The sequence below is a fragment of the Protopterus annectens genome, chromosome 9.part0 (genome assembly GCF_019279795.1).
Source record: "Protopterus annectens isolate FY-2018-M chromosome 9.part0, PAN1.0, whole genome shotgun sequence".
NCBI lineage: Eukaryota > Metazoa > Chordata > Ceratodontiformes > Protopteridae > Protopterus > Protopterus annectens.
The window spans coordinates 125,802,548-125,826,174 of record NC_056743.1 but is presented as its reverse complement, the minus strand read 5'-3'; the positions used below and the strand labels follow the sequence as shown (position 1 = coordinate 125,826,174).

The following is a 23,627-nucleotide window of genomic DNA, read 5'->3' as shown; positions in this document are numbered from 1 at the left end:
TAGGCCATAAAGTTTTTATCTTTCACATATGATTGCAGCCATAGACAAAAATGTCTGAGAAAACCAGGACTAGGAATCTTACTGTATTGTCCTTAGACATGAACTAATTGCTACCCTGGAAGGGTGGAAGGTTTTGAAATTGTTTTATAGCTTTCAGATGCTGCAACAGATTTTAGCAAAGCTCTGGGTGTGTATTGTACCAGAGTCAAGTGGCCAGATGTGATGTCATTCTATAACCAACACTGAAATGATTGTTTAGATATTAGTGAGAGATATGATGGAACTCTCATAGCAGCACTTTGTTTTCCGGAACTTGACAGGAAAGAGCTCTTTTAGATATCTCTCACAACCACACACCTCATCTTGCCTTGCTGTAATAAGCAACTCAACACTCATCATCTTCCCTTGCTTTATTCTTTACTCAGTCAGGAAAATATAGTAGATTAGTTAAGTATTGTTTTTCAACATTTGTGTGAAACTGTCTAGCTGTGTTATTTTCTTTATATATTCTGTGACTGAAAGTATGGTATTTATTGTAGCTAGATACTCAGCATTCTCAAGTTTTCTATTTTATTATTAAATATTTCTATACCTTTCATTGTGATTGGTCTTTTAGAGAATACTTTTAACATCTTTAGAGTACTTATGCTTATTTTAGTGACACTGTGGACACTCCTGAAAGCCTTGCTGCATTGGTCAAACTCGACCATTTGTATTAGTATTAATTTTGCTCAGTATAATTGGGTACCCCTGTAAGAGCCTTAGAGTAGCTGACTGGTGGCAGCATAATTACCTTGTAGTCTGGGCAGAGGAGGCACAGCTAGTAAATCTGTGCCAGCCTTTCCTAGGTGTGTATGTATGTGTGTGTGTGTGAAAATCATCTACTTGGAACAGGGACACAGAGCTCCAGTGTGGTCAGTGTGGGGTCTTGTTTGGGGCCTGGAGAGAGAGCCTAGCCCTAAGTCTGGAGTGTGCTGCCTGTGTGCTGTTAAGGAAAATTGTGCTTGATGCAGAGAAGTTGCATATGAAAATGCTGTGTGTATTCATTTTTGTTCCTAGTGGCTGTCCCTCACCAGTGTCAGTGGTGAGGATTGAAGCTCCTTGATTACTGGCCTTGAATATAGACCATCACAGGGCTATAAATGAATATAATTTTACTTCTCAACAAAGGAATATTCCATTATGATTTAACTCTGCTTTTCTAATGTTTGGATACTTATGTTACATTATGTTGTGATAATACATCTGTGTATACACTGTAATATAAATTGTGTAAATGATATCTGATTGCATAGTTAGATTTATAGTGTGCTTTAATTAATTAATTTTATTTATTTATTTATTTTTGAGGACAAGGAACACCCAAGAAATTTAATTCCAGAGCTGTGTAACCAGTTTTACCATCTAGGATGGGTGACAGGAACAGGAGGAGGAATCAGTCTGAAATACAGGTAAAATTAATTTTTAACCAAAATAAATTATAGGAAATATAAAGTAGAACTCTTATTATTATTTTATGCAGAACTGAAAGTGAATATGTATTCTGTAAGGAAACTTTGAATGATGTGTTTGTTTGGGATGCTAAATAAGAATACAAAATAGCAGGCAAAGCATGTTTATATTGTTCTTACGTATTCTAATTAAGACTATAAATGTCCCTAGAGTAAATATACAAGTTGGGGAGATGTAAATATTCACAAAGTCTTAGCATAACACATAGAACAAATTACAGAGAGCCAGCATTTTGAATTCTGCCCTAGCTATATGTAATGGGGCTACGTATTTCTCTGAAATAAATGTCCATGCAAGTGAATTCTGGTGAATTTGAGTACACCACTGAAAGAACAGAAAATTTTCGCATAACTAGAAAAGAAAGATGAAGCAAATAAGGACAAACTTCCAGCTTAGGTGAGCAGAGTATCTAATATTGCAAAGCATGTTTTGATGAATCAGAAAAGCTACATTGTGCGTATTGAATGTTTAGACCATTTTTTGTCAAGTTATGCTGATACTGATAAATGTAATTCAGGTTGGAATTCAGAGTCATGCCATACACTTGTCCTCTTCAGATGGGAAGTTGCACTTCTCGTATTTAATGCAATTTATAGTCATGCACAAAATATATGTCCATGGATTTCACTAACTTGTAATTTGCATTACTATGAATCATTGAGCTCACAGCTGGATAGCTGAGTGCCTACTCATACAAGCTGAATTTGTGAGCTAAAATGTAGTGTTCCCATTTTTTTCTTCTGTTGCCATAGAATCTGTTTTCTGTTCACTATATTCCAACAATTTTTAACATTCAGGCCTCTGTCTGGCATTTTACTATTTGTATTTAAAACTAACACTGAAGTTAAATTGCATTTGAAGGCAGAAAAAAAAACGCAAGCTTATTTATTCTGGATTTTTAAGGGTATTTATAATTTTTTTATTCCCTCTGTTCATGTCTTCTCCACTATTCTTTCTCTACTTGTCTCATCTCATATTCTGTGTTCCCCAGTCCTGCCCATGAAGTATTTTCAGAGAGCTAGGGAGTAGTTAGTTCCTCTAGCATGCTACCTGTAAACTGTCCTTTCCGTTTTCTTTCTGTTCATGATTATCCCTTCACATCTTTTGGTAAGAATCTTGCCTTCCCATTTCATGCACCCCCATGTCTTCTGTTCTCTACTGAGATAAGCTTCAGCTTTTCTTATCCCTGGTCCTGTATTTTCCTTTTCCCTCTTACATGCTTACTGTGGCTTTAATCATAACTCATTGCAGTAAGATGCTTCTTACACAGTACCCAGAATGTGGCCTTTATGTCTGCATTCTACCCCTTTAAGGACACACCCTAGCATTTTATTGGCTGCTGCCACTGCCTTATGACTCTGCTATTGGTACTCTAATACAGGTATTATCAACACCGTCAGATTCTTGCCCTGCTTGAGCGCCATTCCACCCTCTGTCAGCTAATACTTTATAGCATAGTTGTTGTTACCCAAGTATGTTACTCTGCATCTGTCAGAACCGAATATCTAAAACTTCAGCTGCCATCTTTCTTCTCACTTGGTAAGCCTTTCCAAAATCTTCCGTGGACTCTCCCCCACTTATGTATGGGCACATAGCTTTAATGTTTGTGAGCTATCTGCTGTGATTAGTTTGTTATATGACGCTATGCTTCTAGAGAAATCATTCAGTCTGTATGCCTACAAGAGGTTAGACTACAATACTTGTGCCTGTGTGTTATTAAGCCTTTTGATATGATTATGATGTCTAAGAATAACTATCAGTTCACCTGATATGATATTCCCATTCTGCACGTATGTTTTTGACATCAGGAAAGAGGCCAGTCCCATTTTTCTTCCATCGAATGTGCTGGAAGCAAACACTGCTGAGTTCTACATGTAGGACTGACTCCTGCAGCAATTCATTACTCTGTTACTCACTTTCCTGTCCTGACACCATCCTTCTCACTACAGCTATCTCAGACTTACTGATTTCACCATACAGTAGTCTAGTTCCCCAGTCTTGGACCTACTGCCATTTCCTTCAGGTTTATTAGTTACCTTTGCGAGAAGCAGTCTGTGGCCTTGGTGAAGTCACAGTAGCCCATGTGTGCTGCCATTCCCCTGTCAAGTTCACCTATAACTCTGAAATAAGAATGACAGCTTCCTGTGGCTAAGCGCCCTTGTTGGTTTCTGTCCTGGAGATGTCTGTGCTGTAGAAAGGCAGCTGACATTTCTCTCAGGTTTCTGTCCATCCATGCCTTTCCTTGTCCTACAGATAAGCTAATAGGTATGCTATCCTTGATTTTTACTGTTCCATTCCCACTTACCCCACCTCTTGTACAGAGGTTCCATACTTGCTGCGCTGCAGTCGTCAGTCACTTTTGAACTGGACAGGGATCTATTCAAGTCTTTCTTTAAGGGAACATGTGGCATACTGACCAGATTCCTGAAGACCCTGGGAGGTAGCTTATCTGGTCTGTATACTTTACCCTTCCTAAGGGAAGCCAATACACCTACCACATCTTTCCTGTGTATTGTATAGTATGTCCACTGCTCAATCCACTCTGCCATATTTCCCTTCCTGCGTGACACCTTCCCCTTGCATTCCTTTGAAGCAGAGTATTAATTTAATATCTTCGCTTTCTCCTCCCATCTTCTGTCATTTCTACATTATACTTAAAAAGGTGTTTTCTGCTTTACTATCAATTTTTTGACTTGTTAATTTGTTGCCCTTTTCTTAACCTCCTTTTTTTGAGCTTCATTTACTTCCCCATCCATCCTTTACAACTGTTGTATTCCTTATTATCTGCTCTATTCCTATGAAGCCATGTTAGCCGTCTTATCTTTTTGCTACATCCCTCAACCCTTGCCCATAGCCCATACGTACTCCACCACTGACCCATTCTGATACATGGTTTACTCCCTCAGTTTGCTCTTAGTATTCTTTGACCTTCTGTTCTAGCTCAGTGTAATCCATTCCCTAATATTTCACACCATTTTCACCCTTCTGTCACTCTAAACCACACAGTAGAATGATCTGTGTTGACTAGCTGTTTATTCACCTTGATGACCATGACTACTTCTTCTTGGTTAGGACCACAGCTGTAACTGTGTCCTTTCTGGTATAGTCCTGTAGTAATTCCCTGAACCCTCCTGGCCCAAGGTCTCAATTCCCACTCCCTCTCTACCCTGGAGCTTGAATTATCCCATTCTGCTCCTGACTGATTCAAATCTTCATTTGTACTGCCCTGTTTCTCTTGCTCCATTCTTTTTTTATATCCTCCAGTTTTGTATCCTCCTATGACATATCTGGGGGATAATGCACTGTGTAGCTCCTTCCTCTACCTTAACTGCCAGGCCATTCACCCTGTATTCTGACATTGCCAACTCACTTTCTGTGTTCTGCTCCTCCTCTCTGACCTCACACTTGATTATATTGTTTGTATAGAATACCAGGCTGTGACAAAGGGAGATACTGCCACCACAGCTATGTGGAATTTTGTAAATTATATGTCATTAGTGAATATCAACATGATTCATATAAAATACTTGTGTAACAAATGTATTAGAACTGTATGTCAGATGTATATCAAACTGCTGGAAAAGAAGTGTGTGTTGAAAAGATTTTTGCATGCAACCACAGACCCGCGGTGGTGGTGCTGCGGTAGCGTTGTCGCCTCACAGTAAGACGCTATCCGGTTCAATTCTTAGCTAGAGCGTCTTCTGAGTGGAGACATACGTGAATGGGTGTACCTTCGTTGAAGGTTGTGCGTCAGGGCTGGTAACTCGGCACGTAAAAATCAACTACCAATCATTAGCGGACCGGAGTTCCGCTGTGGCGACCCCTAACCGGGAAAAGCCAAAAGACACAACAACAACAACTTAAAATGCAACCACAGCATGCCCTACTGAAATAGAACAGAAATGTACCTGCCCTATTATAACTGTTTAGATGTATATATTTTAACAATAGAAACTGGAACACAGGAGGTTAACTTCAGAAAAATAGATGAAATGAAATTACTTTATGGCCGTGCAATAAAAATATGTCATCTTTCAGTTTCAGTGCAGCAGAAGACAATGTCTGTACTAGAGAAGTTTTTTTGTATTGTCTTGGAAGTGTTTTATTGTTTTATGACTTCCAGGATCTGCGAAGATCTGAGGAAAAGCTGTTGTGTATGTATTTTCACAGATGGCTGCTAAATACTGCTAGTTTTCAGCAGTGGGGGGTTTACCTGGGATAGAGTCAGATGACAAGAAATGATGTCATTCTGCAAGCTATTCCAGCAGTAATATTTGAGATATTAATTTAAGAACTCTGAAAGAGCCTCTGCATTCTGTATTCTGTCTTTGACCTGACAATATCAGCTATAAGATCATTCACCACACATTTGCCTTGCTGCTCTGAGTAAGTTTCTAGGTTATAGCATTTCTCTTAGATATAGTCAGGAATATAGCAAAGTTTAATTTAAATATTTTTCTTTATTTAATTGAGGCTGTCCTGCAATGTTTTAAATATTTCCTATGATTTTGAACTCTGATGTTACTATAAATATATATTTAGTATTGTCTTGTTCTTTTATTATTTATTATTAAATATATTTAAACCTTTCATTGTGGCAGGTCATGTCTAGATATATTTAGGTTCTGAGAATACTTGCATATTTATCTGGTGACACTGTGTAGGCTACTCCTAATAGCCTTGCCCGTGGTCAAACTACCATTTCTATTGATAGTAACATTACACAGTAAGATTGGACATCCTTTGTTAAGGGCCTTAAAGTAGTTGATAAAGAGGTGGCTGGTGGCAGTAATAACTACCTTATAGTCTGGGCAGAAGGGGACATAGCTAATAAAGCTGTGCCAGCCTTTTTGAGGTGTGTGTGTTTATAAATCAAACCTCAGAGAGAGAGAGAGAGTGAGTGAGTGAGTGTGTGTGTGTGTGTGTGTGTGTGTGTGTGTGTGTGTGTGTGTGTGTGTGTGTGTGTGATTACTTGGACAGGGACATGAAGCACTGGTTAGACAGAGAGGGTGCTGGAGGTCTTGGCTTGGCCACTCAGCTGAGATCTCAACTCGGGAGCTGTGCCAATGGGGAGTCTTATTAGGGATCTGGAGAAAGAAGGAGAAACCAGCCCCGGACTGACTGTGTTCTCTGTGTTCTTAAGGGAAATTGCACTTGATGCAGAGAGCTGCATCTGGAAATGTTTGTGTACCTGTCATCCTCCCAATGTACGTCCTCCACTGTTGCCAGTGGTGAGGATTGAGGCTTCTTGATTACTGGGCCAGTGGTGGGGCATCAGACAAGATACCTGCACCTCTCCATTCTTTGACATTCCAGAACAAAGTGTACCAAGAGTTTCTTCAAATCTCTTTCCCTGTTGTCACTAACTAATGTATCTGTGTTACTAGCGATCTCCACCACTCCTCCTGCATCACTGCTTACAACTCTCTCATCTTCCTATCCAGTCTTCTTGCATTGCAAAGTGATGCTAACAGCCATGCTGTAAGTGACACTTGCTTCTTCCTCTGTTATGTTTTCTACCCATGTGTACCTTCTGTCTACTGTGAGTCCCTTCCCCACTTCTGCTTCTATGGCTTTCTCCCCTTCTATCTTAGTTTACAGATGTGATCACCCAGCTGTACCTTTTCAACCCAACAGTAAACACTGTTGTCCCTTTTGGGGTAAGATGGAGCCAGTCCCTCAAAAAGAGTTTTTTTTTTGTTTGCCAGGTCTTCACCTGTCATCCTACAAGTCTCAAGCTCTTCTACCTTTCTTGCTGCTTTAACCAACCATTATAATCCCTAATTCTGTACTTCATCAGAGTGCTGGCTCATGACCCAGTATAAGTGTTACCTCCAACCCTCTCTCCTGGCATCCTTCTTGCCTTGCTTGCAGGATATTCAGGTGCCTTCTGTCACATGCTGTTGATTCCTGCAAGTGCCTTCTGTCCAACCTTCCAACTTGGTAATCACCTTGGTTACCTTCTATCTCTTACTAAGCCTAAGCTTTAAGATAGGGTACATTCTGATCTAGTCTTTCTGTCTTCTGTGATTCTTGTAAAATCTGTTAATCCCCATACTGACTAGATATTAAATCACCAAGATTCTATTCTCTCTCTCCCACTCTGACTTTCATTTTGTTCTTTTTTCCCCATGCCCCTGCTGCTCTTATCTTTTACTTTTCTTCCTATTTGAAACCTCCTCCCTCCTCTACTCCTACCACTCCCACACCTTCTCACTGCCTGTGTTGGTTGCTTCCCTCCCCGTGCTATCTGAGCTCTTTCATCTCTCTCTCCCTCCTGCATTCTTCCTCCAAGCTCACTGCACTATTCTGTATCTTTCCTACTATATATTTTCTCTGCTAGCTGTATGCCTTTCATGTTAAAGTTACCTACTGCTTTTATTGGGCTGTTTGCTCTAGCAAGCATAACTGTTGCACTATCTTGCATGTTCTTTAAGTTTGGCTTCCTTCTCCTTCTCCTGTCTTTTCTGACTGCAGCTCCCACTTTTCCCTTCACTGTACATTGTGTTGCCCTACTTGCGTGCAGTTATTTGATGATTTTTGCTCACATATACAGTCCTCTGCTTTTTCAGCCTTTAGTTTCACTAACCCATCTTCCTGTTACATAGCACAAATAGTGGCTGTCTATCATCCTAACTTGCACTTAGCTAAATAAACATTCAATCCAACTTGATGTAATGAATCCAAAATGGCTGGTACTTTAGGGCAATGGCTGTCTCATTCTTCTGAGAATATTACTTCATCCAGGTAGACTGTGGCATATCTGGTATAGTGTCTGAGAATCTTGGCCCTTAATCTCTGGAGTGTTGCAAGTGCTCTGTGGACACCAAAAGACAGGACTCCTTAATGGAGGATTCTATCTGGTGTAGAGAATACAGTCTTTTCTTTAACTTCTCAGGTTATTGGAATTTGGCCATATCCTTTGCTTAAGTCTGAAGCAGACAGATACCTAACCTTGCCCAATTTTTTATACACTTGAGGCATGGGATTTGAATTCAGTTTAGGTACAAAATGTTAACTTTAGGAATATGTCCTTTTTTGAGTGTGAATGTTTTTACTTCCTGTTTTTAAGACATGGATAATGTTTGCTTTGGCTTGACTTTTATTACCATGTTGTTTAATCCTTTCATTTCATTATTTTAATAAGTGCAGTGTGCAGCTCCTACACCAAGTATTTTATGATGCTATAACTTTGTCTGGGAATCTCTACCAGTAAACATACCACCGTTGATGTTATGTGATCCTATCTCGCCTACATTCTGAATGATGGGTTCGGAGCCGATCCCTCGGCTCCGACTCGGCACGCTTATGCCAAAGAGCGAAGTCTCTTATTGGCTGAGCTTACTATATCCCAGGATGCACCACTACCAGTCCCCCAGATCTCGTTTGCCGCTTCCCTGCGAAGACGTGGTCTCGAGCTGGCTGGGCTGAGTAGTTTTTATTAACTAACTTTCTGTCAGTTTTTTTGCTGTTTTTGCTCACAAAAGCTGTTTTAACGGCTATCGCTAACTTTGTGTACGATTTGGATTGTAAAATTGTTGTGTGTGATTGGGTTGAGTTTGTTTTCGGCCCCCCTCCATCCAGGGCCTTCCCGGACTGTCAACCTTTAATACAGGGTCTCTAGTAATACTTTAGTTGGTTTAGAGTTCCCTATTCTTTTTTACAGGAAGTGTTGCATTAAGCTATTACTGTAAGCTTAGCTTTATTATCAGTAAAAATTTAGTTGTTTACTTTCCTGTGTAAGTGACTAGAATTGTGTAACATCATGTCTCAAACCCCTAGGCCTTCGGGCTTTAAAAAATGTTCGAAATGCGGGTTTAAAATGTCTATCACAGACGATCATTCGCTCTGTGTATATTGTCTCGGGGCAAAGCACTTGCAGGAGTCATGCAGTGTATGTCACGCTTTTTCCTCAAGGGTCCTCCAGGAGAGGAAAAATAAATTGATTCTTAAGGGGTTAGTTAAACCTTCCTTTGAAGAAGCCTTGGCATCCTCTCCGGCTCCGGCCAAAAAGAAAAGGGCTTCGGTTCCGACCAGTCCGTCGGATCCGACTGCCAAGAAACTTAGGCAGGCCTCTCCTTCGGCTCCAAAGACTTCGGAGCCGAGGTTGGAACGGTCTGCCTCGATGCCACCAGTATCGACTCCTCTGGCTTCGGAGCCGATGGCTGGGGCATCGAGGCGGGTCACCTTCCGGCTCCGCTGCTCGGAGCCGACAAGGGTCGCCGCTCAGACACTTCCTCCCGGGCGCGAAGTCTACCTCGGCACCGATGGAATCTGCTGTGAGTATTCCCTCGGCGCCGATACTCATCGAGTCGCCTCGGAGCCGGTCCCCTAGCCCTTTGGGGCCGTTGGAGAGGCCTTCTCGAACCCGTTCTGTTTCCTCTCGGTCTTCGAGGATGTCGGATTCTGATATAGACAGGGTGCTCCAAAGACTGTTCCAGTCCCCAGTCTTCCAAAAATTTGTTTCGGTTCCGACCCAGCTGGTTTCGGAGCCGATGACCTTGGCCCACCCCATTGCCATTCCTCCTCCGACAGCTTGGCTCCGCCGGAGCAGGTGCTGTTGGAGCCGGTGGAGATCTCAGGGTCGGCTCCGACCCTTACTCCAACCCGGCCTCGGGTCCGAGTTTGGTACGGACTTCTTCGGCTGGACCCGGGGTGATGTTTGGGACCTATGCTTTCGGTTCGAGCCTCCCCTCGGTGCTTGCTGCGGGACTTCCGTCGGCTATCACGGCTCGAGTCCGGACACTCCCAGGATTCTGGGGTCCGGCTTTCAGGGCCATGAGGAGTGCCTTGGCCAAGTCCTCTTCGCCATCTCTCCGGTTTTACCAGCACCTTCCCTGGGCGTGGAGACTGGGTCTTTGGCAGTTCCCTGTCCGTAGCCAGCGGAGCCCCGAGGCCTGAGGTTACCCCAGTGGGGTTCCCTCCTCCTGAGGGTTCTTCGGAGTTGTCTTCAGAGGAACCCCAAGGAAGAGATCGTGCAAGAGGAAGCACGTGGACTCCCCGAGTCTATTACATCGGACACTGATATGGATGATGCAGAGGGGTCCCAGTCGTCCTCGGATGATGTCTCATTTGCAGACATCTTAGAGATCCTCAAGCAACGAGGCGGCTGGATATCCAAACCCCCCTCTGCTGACGAGTCAGTGCTCCTCAAGGCCTTTGGGGCTCAGCCCTCCGCCTCCTGGGTGTCTCCGCCTCGATGAGCTTCTGGATTTAGTTTGTCAAGGGCGTGGGAACATCCAGATACCGTGGAACCAGTCCCTTCTCGTCCAAATAAATTTTATCTGCACCCCGAGAAGGAGTTCCTTACTAAAGGCGTGGCTGTAGATGCCATGGTGGTAGCATCTGCTACACAACAGGACGTGGCAGAGGCTTCAACGTCCATCCATCCTCCTAATAAGGAGTCTAGGAGTATGGATAGGTACGGAAGCGCACCCTGACTTCAGCGGCCTTTACCTTAAGGTCTCTGAATTACTTGGCACATTTTACCAGGCTTCAGAGGGATCTGGTCAAGGAGTTGTCAGATTCCCTCTCGGGTAACCTACCTCAGCAGCTAGCCCAGTCGGTTAGCTCTCAGTTGGCTATCCTTACGTCAATTTCTAACTCGTCCATGAGGCTCATTTCCTATGCGGCGAAGGCGGGTAGAGCGGCAGGCACAGGCGTGGCTCACGTGGACAAGCCTGGCTCCGCTTGTGTCAGTTTGCGGAGGCCTTCAAGTCTTCCTTCGCCGACGCTCCCTCTGATGGGTCCTCATTGTTTGGACGCAAGGTGAAAGACACCCTTACCCGCTGTGAGCAAGAGGGAACAACGTTATCTGCCGTACGGGCCCGTTTTTCCACTCCCTTCGGCCTTACCCCAAGGCCAAAGGAGGGGAAAATGTGGTTCAAAATCTCGCAAGTTTTTCTCCCAACAGCAGGAAGATTCCCGTCCAGAGGCAGAGGGCGGGAAATTTTTCAGGGAGACGCCGTCCCAGAGGCGGCAGAGGGCCCGCAATTCTGGAGACCATGAGTCCTTTCGTGGCTCTTCAGCCTCCCACACGACATGAGGGATTGCCCGGCTGTGCTGCTCCGGAGCCAGTCGGGTGTCGTTTTGCCAAGCACCTAAAAGCCTGGGAGTCAATCACTCAGGACAGATGGGTGCTTCGGATCATTGCCGGAGGTTACACCATCCCATTCAAAGACTCACCCCTCCGTCCAAGAGAATCCCGGACCCACCACCCAGTCAAAGGGAAATAGCAGCCGCAGAAGCTTTAAAGCTGCTAGAAAAAGGAGTCATCCAACCGGTCCCCACAGATCAGATCGGATCAGGAAATTACTCCAGGTTCTTTTTAGTGCCAAAAAAGACAGGGGACCTGAGACCAATATTGGATCTCAGCAGACTGAACCAATCCGTCACGAAATCCAAATTCGAATGGTCACGTTACAATCCATTCTCCCGTTGTTGGAGAAGGATGTTTGGATGTGCTCCATAGACCTCAAGGACGCCTATTATCACATACCGATACATCAGGCGTCCAGAAGGTATCTGCGCTTCAGCCTGGGAGTCAGTCATTACCAATTTTGTGCTCTGCCCTTTGGTCTCACCACAGACCCCAGGGTGTTCACCAAGTGTTTGGCAGTAGTGACGGCTCACCTGAGAAGTCTTGGATTCCAAGTGTTTCCCTATCTCGACGACTGGCTCCTGACTGCCACCACCAGGCATCTACTAATGGACAACCTCAAAGCCACCATCTCCCTGGGTGTTTCCCTAGGGATTACATTCAATTGGTCAAAGTCTATCTTGCTGCCCTCTCAACGCATAAAGTTTATAGGAGCAGAGATAGACTCAAGATTGATCTTGGCGTCTTTCTTCCTGCCGAAAGGATCCGAACTTTACAGGGCCAAGTTCAAGCTCTGATCTCGAGATCCAAAGCCCCAGCCAGGATGGTCCTACAGGTTTTAGGCTCAATGTCTGCCACGGTTCTTTTAGTTCCTCTAGCAAGATTACATATGAGGATTCTTCAGTGGCTCTTGTCAACTCAATGGTCCTTTCAGGATCTTCCCCTCAATCATCACATCATGATTACGGAAATATGCAAAAGGGACCTTCGCTGGTGGCTTCAGACATCCAACTTGGATCAGGGAAAACCCTTTGTTCTCCCTCCAGTGGTTACCCTGACGACAGATGCCTCCCAGATAGGGTGGGGGCATTGTCTGGGCAGGCTAGTTCAGGGCTCCTGGCTTCCGGACTAAGCTCTTCTCCACATCAACGTGTTGGAGATGAGGGCTGTACTTCTATCCCTACAGGCCTTACACAAGTTTCTTCCTCAGGGCATCATCTCCATCCACACAGACAACATGTCGGTGGTTTGGTATCTGAACAAACAAGGAGGGACCAGATCGTATCCCCTTTGCAGAGAGGCCATGAGAGTGTGGGAATGGGCTGTAGCTACCAACCGCTTCTTGGTAGCGACCCACATCCCGGAAAGTCAAATGTATTGGCGGACAAATTAAGCACGACAATTCTCTCTCCTCACGAATGGTCTCTGAACCGCACACTAGCAGCCCAGGTTTTCAAGAGATGGGGACGCCGTGCTGCCACCTATTTGCAACTCCACAAAACACCAAGTGCCAAAGGTTCTTCTCCTTGATTCCACATCAGGAAGTACCAGCCATGGATGCTCTAGCACAACCTTGTCCAACAGGGCTACTTTATGCCTTTCCTCCAATTCCACTCCTTCCCAAAGTTATTCAAAAGCTTCTCAACTAGGGTCTTCAATGATTCTGATTGCCCCATACTGGCCTCGTCAGATATGGTTTCCTTACCTGAAAAAGCATGCAGTGGACGATCCGTGGACCTTAGACCTGATCCCGGATTTGCTAATCCATCAGTCGGGACATTGGCATCAGTCCCTTCAATCTCTGAAATTGACAGCTTGGCTCCTCCACTTCCAACCTTAGTTAAAAGTCACACACTAGACCCGGAAGTTGTTCACATTTTATCTTCGGCCCACAAACCCACCACTAACAAATTGTACCTCAGTAAGTGGAAGAGGTTTGCTATCTGGGCTCAACTCAAGGGCTTAGACCCTATCACTGCTCCTGTCCCAGAGGTTTTGAAATTCTTAACATCCCTGTTTAATCAGGGATCTTCTGTCTCAACTATTAAAGTTCAACTAGCTGCTATCTCTAAATTCCATGAATCCACGGATCCTCCTTTGATGAGCAGCAGACTATGCAAAACGTTCATTAAAGGTGCGAGTCTGTTAAGACCACCAGTTTTTCATCCTGCACCTCCGTGGGATCTTGATTTGGTGCTTCGCGCATTAACATCTTCCCCTTTTGAACCGGCTGCTACATGCGAATTAAAATATCTGTCTTGGAAAACGGCATTCTTAGTGGCTATTACTTCTGCAAGAAGAGTCTCAGAGCTTCAAGCCCTGTCTATTAAACCACCGTACTTGATTTTCCACAAGGATAGAGTATCACTTAGGCCTAATCCATCCTTTGTCCCAAAGGTCTGCTCTAGTTTCTGTCTTCAACAATCTCTAGAACTACCAGTTTTCTTTCCAAAATTCTCTAATGAAGCAGAATACACTCTCCATAAATTGGATGTTCACAGGCAATTACGCTTCTATTTAGACAGGACTCAGCAACCGTAAGTCAGACCAGTTGTTTGTGTCCTTCTCAGATAATAAATTGGGCCAAACCATCACAAAAGCTACAATCTCAAAATGGATCAGAGATTGCATAACTCAGGCCTATTCTTCTTGAATAAACATCTTACATCATCTATCAAAGCTCATTCTACCAGAGCTATGGCTACTTCTATAGCCTTTCATTCCAAACTCGCTATTTCGAAATTTGTGCTGCGGCTACTTGGTCCAACCCGCACACTTTCATTTCCCACTACAAATTGGATGTGGCATCTAAAGGACGAGCATCATTTGGTTCCACGGTACTCAGGAGTGTTTTCCAGTGAGCCACCCAGGATTCAGGTGCTAGGGACGCTGTCCCATCATTCAGAATGTAGGCGAGATAGGATCACATAACATCTTTTAGTTATGTACTCACCATAACTTCAGATGTTTGGGATCCATCTCGCCTACATTCCTGATACCCACCCTCCTTCCCCCTGCCTTGCAGATCAGAAGAGATTGAACGGTTTTGAGTTCAACTGTTTTATCTTGTTTCATCTGACGATGTTATATAAGCAGGGTATGCGTGTGTGCATGTATGCGGACAAACTAGATCTGGGGGACTGGTAGTGGTGCATCCTGGGATATAGTAAGCTCAGCCAATAAGAGACTTCGCTCTTTGGCATAAGCGTGCCGAGTCGGAGCCGAGGGATCGGCTCCGAACCCATCATTCAGAATGTAGGCGAGATGGATCCCAAACATCTGAAGTTATGGTGAGTACATAACTAAAAGTTTCTGACCACATTTTTTAATTTTTGCTTTTAAATGTATAGAAGTCAAGTATAGATCTCAGTCTTGACAATAATAAGCTTTTCTGCTACAAACAAAACTTATTGTCATCTGAGGGAAAACTACAGTTTAACAAGAACCATGACAAATTTGTTTTCAGTTTCACCCTGTGTTTTCCTTGTCCCTTCCTTCAAGTCTGTACACCCCTCTCTATGAGACTATAAGATGAAGATGAAATAGAACAGACATTGCATAAGTTTACAAATTCTGAGATACTGAAACAGGATCCTTATTCCTCTATGAAAGGAACATTGTTTGGAATACTAGTGCACTAAAACTGTTTTATTATATTTTTATATTGGTTGCTTGAGAAGTGGAAGAATTAATGGGATGCTAATCCATTTACTTTGAATGAGCATCTTTTAAAAACTGAAAAAAATCTAGTGAATGGGTCCTTATTGTCCACATTTAGTCATGAATATAATTTGTCAAGCAATCATCATATGTGTAGTGATGCATTAGATGGTGATTTATTGTTTTCTTATAGCATATCTTTACTTTTTTCCACATCCTCATTCATATATCATCTGATTGAACATTTCATTCTTTCATTCTGGATATTTCAGGAGGAGCATGATGTAGCAAAGCAGTTTGGCATCCTGGTCAGCAATCCTGTTTTATACCCCGACATCTGCAGGAATTATAATCACTCAATAACAATCTGTAAACTGACGTATCTTTATCTGTTAAGGTATCTACAAGATGTCCGTTTTTTCTTACGTTGCAGTATTCTTAACATGTGGGAATTCACTGCCAAAGGTAGACCTGACATTTGGCCAGTATACAAAAGACTTTAACCACTGCAAGATATGTGGGATGTCACACATAGACCAGCAGCCGGTGTAGGTCATAAAAGTGACATCTACACATACCATCGCTAGAACTTTGCTGCCAGTCTGAACACCATTTACAATCATCAGTCTACTAACATGAGCTGTTTACTGGATACAAGATTTCTGATAAGTGCCCCGTTGGGGTTTTCTTTTGTGTTTTGCTACTGCTTATTTGTTGTGAGGTTACATGTCACCCAAAAAGGGCAAATGCCAGTGTGGAAGACAAATTCCACATAAAGACAGTCATGCTGAGTGTCTCTTCTGCTTAGGGCCAAACCATGACCAAAAGTCTTGCCCTAGCTGTAAAACTTTCCTTCCTAAGATCCTATGTGGCTGCCTTTCCTCTCTTGGTATTTATCTTGAGAATCAGAGACTGAAAAGGTTAGTGCTTGACGTTATGGAGGGTACGTTGCGGTCTGCTGCTGAGCCTGCTATGAAGAGGGCTAAGAAAGTTAGGCTTGAAACTTCAGCTGTGCTTCCCCTTCCAGAGTTTTCTCTTAAGGCCGAAGAAGGCCCAGAGACCCGTCTGGATTTCAGCTCTGATTCTAAGGCGGGTACCACTTTGGAGGCCACAAGAGATCTTGCCATCGGCATGTCCTCGGAGGTTTTGCAGACATCCAATTCAGGCAAACAGAGTAACTTGAGGCTCATGATTTCAGAAGCCCCTTGAGATATTCTGCAAATTTTAGTACCAACTAATGTCATTCAATGTACGCCTATGTTCTGTCTCTCAACCTTTCACAGTGTTCCTCTTAAAAAGAAGCAGAAAACCAAACATGTTTCTGCTCCTCAGGCCTCACCTGCTGATTGGCAAGCTTTCACACAAGGCTTGCTCAATGCCTTTATGGCCCTTAAACCTCACTCAGGGTTTTCCCTTCCTTGTCACTCAACTTCTTCACCACAGAAAAGGATAAGAGTGCAGGATCCTTCTGAAGAGGAGGATTCCTCAGAGAATGAATCCTTGATCTACTCTGCTCAGATTACTTCCCTCATGGAGTATACCTCCCGTGAGGAACAGTCCAGTGGCACAGAGTCTCCTGATGAAGATATCACCTTTGGGGAGACTGTTGCCAGGATGAGGGAGTATTTTAAATTGCACTGCTCTCATGTTTCTGAGGTGCAGAAAAGGTTCTAAGGCTTGCTTTAGATGGAGTCACCCTGTCCTTCTGCTGTGCCTGTGGTTTTACCAGCTTTTCTTGATGCCTTTTCTTCTCCGTCAAGGAGTCCAGACTCTCATCCCCTGCCCCTAAAGGGCCAGATAGGTTCTATAAAGTTCCAGAGGACTGTACATTTCTTTACAAATGTCCATCAGCAGATCCAGTGACTGTTTCTGTGGTTGCTGATACACCTAGACTGTTGCCGTCCACTTCTCTTCTCCCTTCAGATAAAGAGAGTAAGACCATGGAAAGATTCGGAAAAAAAGGTTTATACCTTGGCCACTGTAGCTTTCTGTGCTCTCAGTTACCAAACCCATATGAGCAAGTATGTTTGGCTGTTCTTTCATAGGCTACTCAGCTTCTTTCTGATCTTTCTGAGTCAGAAGTTGTCACAGCTTTCATCAATTCTGGGGGCTTCCTCCCAGGTTGTACATCACTCCATTAAATGCAGCTGTGATGCAGCTGAAGCATCTCCTAGAGCAACTGCATCTGGCTTTGTTTTGTGGAGATACTCCTGGTTGAGGCTTCAGCTACTTCCAGATGACTCTAAGGCTAAATTATTGAACGTTCCCTTAGATAATAAAGCTTTGTTTGGGGCTGCAGCAGCAGACTTGCTCAAGTCCTTACAGGAGAAACGCAAAGAATTACAGGACCTGAAACACATCTTTGTGTCTCCTGTTCCAAAATTCCAAAGGGATTACCCAGATAAAACTCCTTTTGCTAGGAAACAATCTCGCATTCCTCCTTCTAAAAGAAAGAGGAGTATTAGGAAACCTACTGCTTCCAAACCCTCTCTGCCTGCTCCCGCTCAGAAACTACCTTTTCCAGACAAGCCAGGTAGTCTATGACTACCAACCTTTTCTCAGCCACTTTCCCACTCTCTCTCTGTTTCCATGTCTCTTCCAGTCTAGGAGTAAATTACTCAAGATTAAAAGGTCCTTTCCATTATCCACAAAGGGTATTTTGTGGTGTGGGAAACTCTTCCACCTTTCGTGGATATTCCTCAACCACCAAGAGAGCAACTACAATTTTTTTCTAGAGGTGCTCCAAGTATTGAAATCCCAGGGGGAACTATTCAAGAAGTTCCACTCCACCAAAGAGGAAGAGGTTTCTACTCCAGTATGTTTCTTGTTCCAAAAAAAAAAAGATGGCTCTTGGAGACCCATTCTGGATCTTTCACACCTCAACACCTTCCCAAATGTCCCAACCTTCTGGATGCTTTCTCTGCTTACTTTGTTTCCCTCATCCTTCCCCAAGCTTTTATCATCTCCCTGGACATCAGGGATACTTAGCTTCACTTTCCCATTCACCCCCTTTTCAGGGAATATTTGCATTTTTCTGTTGCTTCATCACATTTTCAGTTCCCTGCTTTGCCCTTTGGTCTGTATGTGGCAGCAAGGGTATTTACAAAATGCTTGGCTCTTGGGATTGATTATTGCAGACTCCAGGGTATACAGATCTTTTCATATCTGGTGATCTTCTCCAGGCACTACTGCCAGAGACCTTGCAACAGAATCTCTGTTTCACTATTTCCCTTCTACAAAGACTGGGTTTCACAATAAACTTCCAAAATCTTTCCTCACCCCTTCACAAGTCCATGTCTGGGTGCAAAATCTTGACAGATCGAATGTTGGCATCCCTGCCCCCTCAGACAATTTCAGTCTCTAACCAAATTCTTCCAAGACCTTCTCCCTCTGCACTCTCTTACACCAGGGATTTTCTCTGCATTCTAGGGTTCTTGGCATCCACCATCCCCATGTTACCTCTGACCAAACTTCACATGAATATATTTCAGTGGTACCTGATGTCAGTTTGGAGCCAACATGTGCACCTACTGGACTTTGTTGTCTTTCTTCTTCTTTGTGTGAAGAGGGAATTTTATTGATGGATTGAGCAAATTTCCCTAAACCCAGTCCTTCCTTTGCATCCTCCTCTTCCAATTCGGGAATTGTTCACAGACACCTCAGACATGGGTTGGCGGGCAGCCTTTGCATCCTGGAAGGTTCAAGGCCTGTGGTTTCCCTTCTTAAAGTAAGGAGCACATAAGATATGAGAGCTCAGCTGTTGGCTTTACAGACCTTTCACTCTCTTTTGTCCAGGCCCTCTAAAACTGTGTACAGACAAAACCACAGTTCTTTGGTATGTAAACAAACAGGGGTGACAAAATCATACATTCTGTGCAGGCTAGCCCTTATGGCATGGGAATTGGCAAGTCACTACCAGGTCACCCTTCAGGCAGTGTACATCTCCTCCAATCAGAATGTAGTGGCAGACACTCTTGAGTAGGTCTATGACTCAGTCCCATGAATGGATGCTACACAGGGATCTGTTTCTGGACATTCTCCACCATTTTGGTATTCCTCAAGTAGATCTCTTTGCCTCCCCTTTGAACAGGCAACTTCCAAAATTTTGTGCTAGATTTTCAGACTGTCTAATGTGGAAGGTGGATGTCTTTTCTTTCTCATGGAAGGGAGTATTTCTCTATGCATTTACCCCTTCCCTCTTATTCAGATAGTTCTGCTGAAGGTTCAGCACGACAAACCAAAAATCTTGCTGGCGACTCCCTTTTGGCCAGGACAGCATTGGTTCCCTCTTCTGCATTTAGCCAAGGGCAGTCATCACACATTACTTCACAGGGTGGATCTTGTCGCACAAGACAAGAGATCTTTCATAACCCCACACCTGTCAACTCTATATCTGACACGGTGGGTAATAGACTTCTGATTCCATTCAGGCACCTCTTTTCAGAGGAAGTACTTAAGGTTCTGCAGGAGGCCAGAAAACCCAATTCTAGAAAATCCTACTTATCCAAATGGAAGAGTTTTTTCATCTGGTGTCTTTCTGGTAAACTGGACCCACTTTCTGTGGATATACCTCTGAATTTATCTTACTTGTGTGAACTGCTGAAGGTTGGGTTGGCTTATTTGTCCGTGAAAGCTCATCTGTCAGCCATTTCTGCTTGTCTGCCTTTATCTCCAACTTTGGCCTCTAAAATGGAGATTAAACTCTTCCTTAAAGGAGTCCTTCACATCAGACCTCCCAGGAAGCGTGTTCCTCCTCCTTGGGATCTCAGTATTGCCTTGGAAAAACTCATTGTGGCTCGGTTTGAACCTGCAGCTACAGCTTCCCTGCAACACTTTACTTGGAAGGCTGTGTTATTATTTATCATCACTTCAGCCAGGAGGGTCTCTGAAATTCAAGCCTTGATGGCTTATCCTCCCTTCCTGTTTTTTTTTTTTTTTTTGTTTCATAAGGATAGACTTTCCTTGCAAACTAACCTTTCTTTTATGCCCAAGGTTGTGAATGAGTTGTCACTTAACCAGTCTATTCATTTGCCCACTTTTTTCCCCTCTCCACAGGCATCTAGTGAAAGAGTTCTACACACCTTGGATGTGCATAGACAACTCAGATTTTACTTGGATAAAACTATGACTATCAAGAAATCTGATCATCTTTTTGTTTCTTTTCAAACCAGGGCTCTGGAAATGCCCATTTCCAAGCTGACTTTTTCCACTTGGACTTCTAAAGCTATTTCCTTTTGTTATGTTTTTCATGGTAAGAGTCTTTCTACCCCTATTAAGGATCATTCTATGAGAGCTGTGGATTCTTCAGGTGCTTTTTTCAAAGGTTTGGATACAAACACCATCTTGGAAGCAACTACCTGGTCATCTGTTCATACCTTCACTAAACATTATAAACTGAAAGGCATCTCCCAATCTAGAGCTGGCTTTGCTAGAGCCATTCTCCATAACTTTTTAGAAAGCACTTCTTGCTCCTTCCCCCTCCCTTTCTTTGTCATGAGCTTTGGTACTCTCCCTCATGTCAAGAATACTGCAGAATTCCAATAATTCCCCCTTCATGGAGATATTCTTTAATTACTCCCATCTTAAAAGAAAATAAAGACCCTAAATATTGCAATTCTAACAGACCAATATATTTGCTTAATAATGATTATTAACATCTTTGTCAATTATAGTTAATAGAATGAAAGTCCCACTGTCCAATATAATTAATAAAGATCAAATGGGTTTTCTATATAATAGACAAACACAGGACAATATCAAAGGATATTAACATTAATTGATTATTTAAATAGACAAAATCAAGAAGCATTGATAGTTGGTTTAGATATAGAAAAGGCCTTTGATTCTTTAACCTGGGATTACCTAGTTAACGTTTTGAATATATTTGATTTTCCTCTCTCTTTTATCACATTTATAAAGAAAGGTTATGAGAATAACTTAGCATTTATTAAAATAGGCCCTTTTACCTCTGAAGCCATACAGATCACTAGAGGCACTAGACAAGGATGCCCCATGTCGACTATCTTGTTTGCATTAGCTATAGAAATTCTTGCAATTCTAATATGTAGCAACTCAAAAGTAAAAGAGATAGATGTATGTGATCAATATAGTTCCAAAATAATGTTGTTTGCTGATGATGTGCTTCTCACGTTACCTAACTCTAAAGAAGTATTGGATGAAGTAGATTTATTAATAGGAAGCTTTCAAAAACTGTCAGGTCTCTCTCTAATAGTCGTTAAATAACAAACAGGAGGTACAAGTATCTGTAAATCATATTATTGGTAAGTAAGTTCCAACCTTAGACTATTTGTGGATTGTATTCTGTAAGAATATAGTATAGATTCTAAATACTAATTATTCAAACATTATAAAATCAGTTAAAACACTGGTAAGTAAATGGAACAATATGTTTATAACATTTGAAGACAGACTGCAGTTGATAAAAAATGGACTTACTACCTAAAGTAATATATATAGCCAAGGCTCTTATATTATTACCAGAAAAAAGATTTCTTAAAGAAATTACATCAATATTAAAGTTCTTATGAATAGCAGCTCGATCAGTGAGTGGAGTCGGTGGAGCAGGAGACCACCTCCAGCCTTGATTGCTAACACAGTGACCTGATCTAGTCCTCCTGCCTTGTCATTTCTCAATGTTCTGATAGCTGATGTCACCTCATTGACTGTTGGCATTGCATCAGTCACTGGGGTCTCAGGGAGATTGATGGGTGGCAGATTAACCATTGGTCCATGAGCTGAGTCATGGTTGTAAAGCTCTTGAAAGAATTCCCTCCAACATTTCAGCCATTCACAAGGTGATCACATGAATGTTTCGTCTGCTTTTTTGATGTTGCCGCAGGTCAATTTGGTCTTCCCACTCAGACATTTGAGGGTGCTGTACAGGGTGTAGTACTCGTGTCTGGATGCTGCCTCCTCAATGTTGGCTTCCACCTAGCTCTAATACACTTCCCTTTCTGCTTTCAGCCTTTGGTCAACATCTCGACTGAGCTGCCAGTATCGTTCGTTGTTGACTAGCTTCACCTGGTTCCACTGGTATACAAGATCCAGGCACTCATCAGATATTCATGGCTGTGTTCAGTGGCAGATGGGTGGGCAGAGCAATTTAGGGCATTCCATGATGGAGTTTGATATCTGCTTTTCTGGCTTATCCACGTCCTCCATTTGGGCCAGTGCTGCAAAACAGTTTGACTGTGCGATCTGGAATTCCTGTTTACAGGTGGGGGCTGTCATGTGGTTCCAGTCTGGCCTGGCTGGCAGAGCTGACTTGCACTTTACACACTGTAAGCCAATCTGCACCACGGCATGGATGAGGTAATGATTGGAGCCACAGTCAGGTCCTCACATAGCACGGATATCCTTGAGCTATGATTGGATGCGAGCATTGACCAGGATGTAGTCTAATATCGCTGAGTCCTCACCGGATGGGTTTTGCCATGTGAGCTGTTGTTGAGACTGTTTGATGCAGCAAAGGACAGAAGGTGCAGGCCAATTTCATTCATGCTCCCATGGCCAAATCTACCTATCATTCCTTCCCAACCGGACTTGTCTTCACCAGTGTGGGCTTTGAAGTCTCCCACCAAGATGATCGTCTCAGTCCAATCCAGCATGTATTGGAAATGGCTGTAGAAGTCATTCTTGGCTTGGTCCAGACTCATCTCGGTTGATGCTTGGATGGATGGAATGTGGATCTTGATGATATCATCGATGGAGCGCACTGCCAGTGGTATGATATTGGTTGGAAAGTGATTATGCTTCTTGCAGCCTGGCTGTCTGCCATAAACCCGATGTCAGCTTCTCACTTCTCATGGCAGACTAGTAAAGCTGATTGGATGGTGAATGTTCCAGATCCAGTGAGTCATAACTCTGACATTGCAGTGATTGAGATTTTACATTTCATGAGTTCCTTGGCAATGATTTCCTTTTGGCCGACATGGTGGCCGGTTTGAACGTTCCATGCGATGATGCCAGTTTCCAATTTTAGTGTCATGATTTCCTTCGGCCAGCCGCCACTTCTCACCAGCATCCAGGGTGCCCAGTGCTGGCGCATCAGCTGCCCTGAATGCAGTAGCATGAGTGAATGAGTTTATTCAAATTTCCATGCGGTTTCTTGCCTGGTTTCCCAGTTCTGGTCACCTTCACAGGGTGACCACCCTCCTCCTTTTGCAGACGGGCTTGGGACTGTCCTTGGCTGAGTTACACATCTATACTAGCAATCCTAAGTAGCTATTCCCCATCTAACCTAGAAGAAAAAAACACTCAAACTATTACACTTATACACACTAATGCATTTTTAAATAAACTAGAGAGAGAGAGAAACTATTTTGGGAAGGGAGGA

The 23,627-nt window shown here is 43.2% G+C and overlaps 1 protein-coding gene across 5 annotated transcripts in view; it reads left to right on the top strand.

Annotated features, from left to right (window-relative positions):
• Positions 1-23,627, top strand: part of LOC122811078 (APAF1 interacting protein) — a 791,984-nt gene that overhangs the window by 450,590 nt on the left and 317,767 nt on the right. For all 5 annotated transcript variants that reach the window (XM_044082644.1, XM_044082647.1, XM_044082643.1 and 2 more), the window contains one exon: positions 1,351-1,451. In XM_044082644.1, coding sequence (XP_043938579.1) covers positions 1,351-1,451 — 101 coding nt within the window. The remainder of the gene's footprint in view (positions 1-1,350; positions 1,452-23,627) is intronic.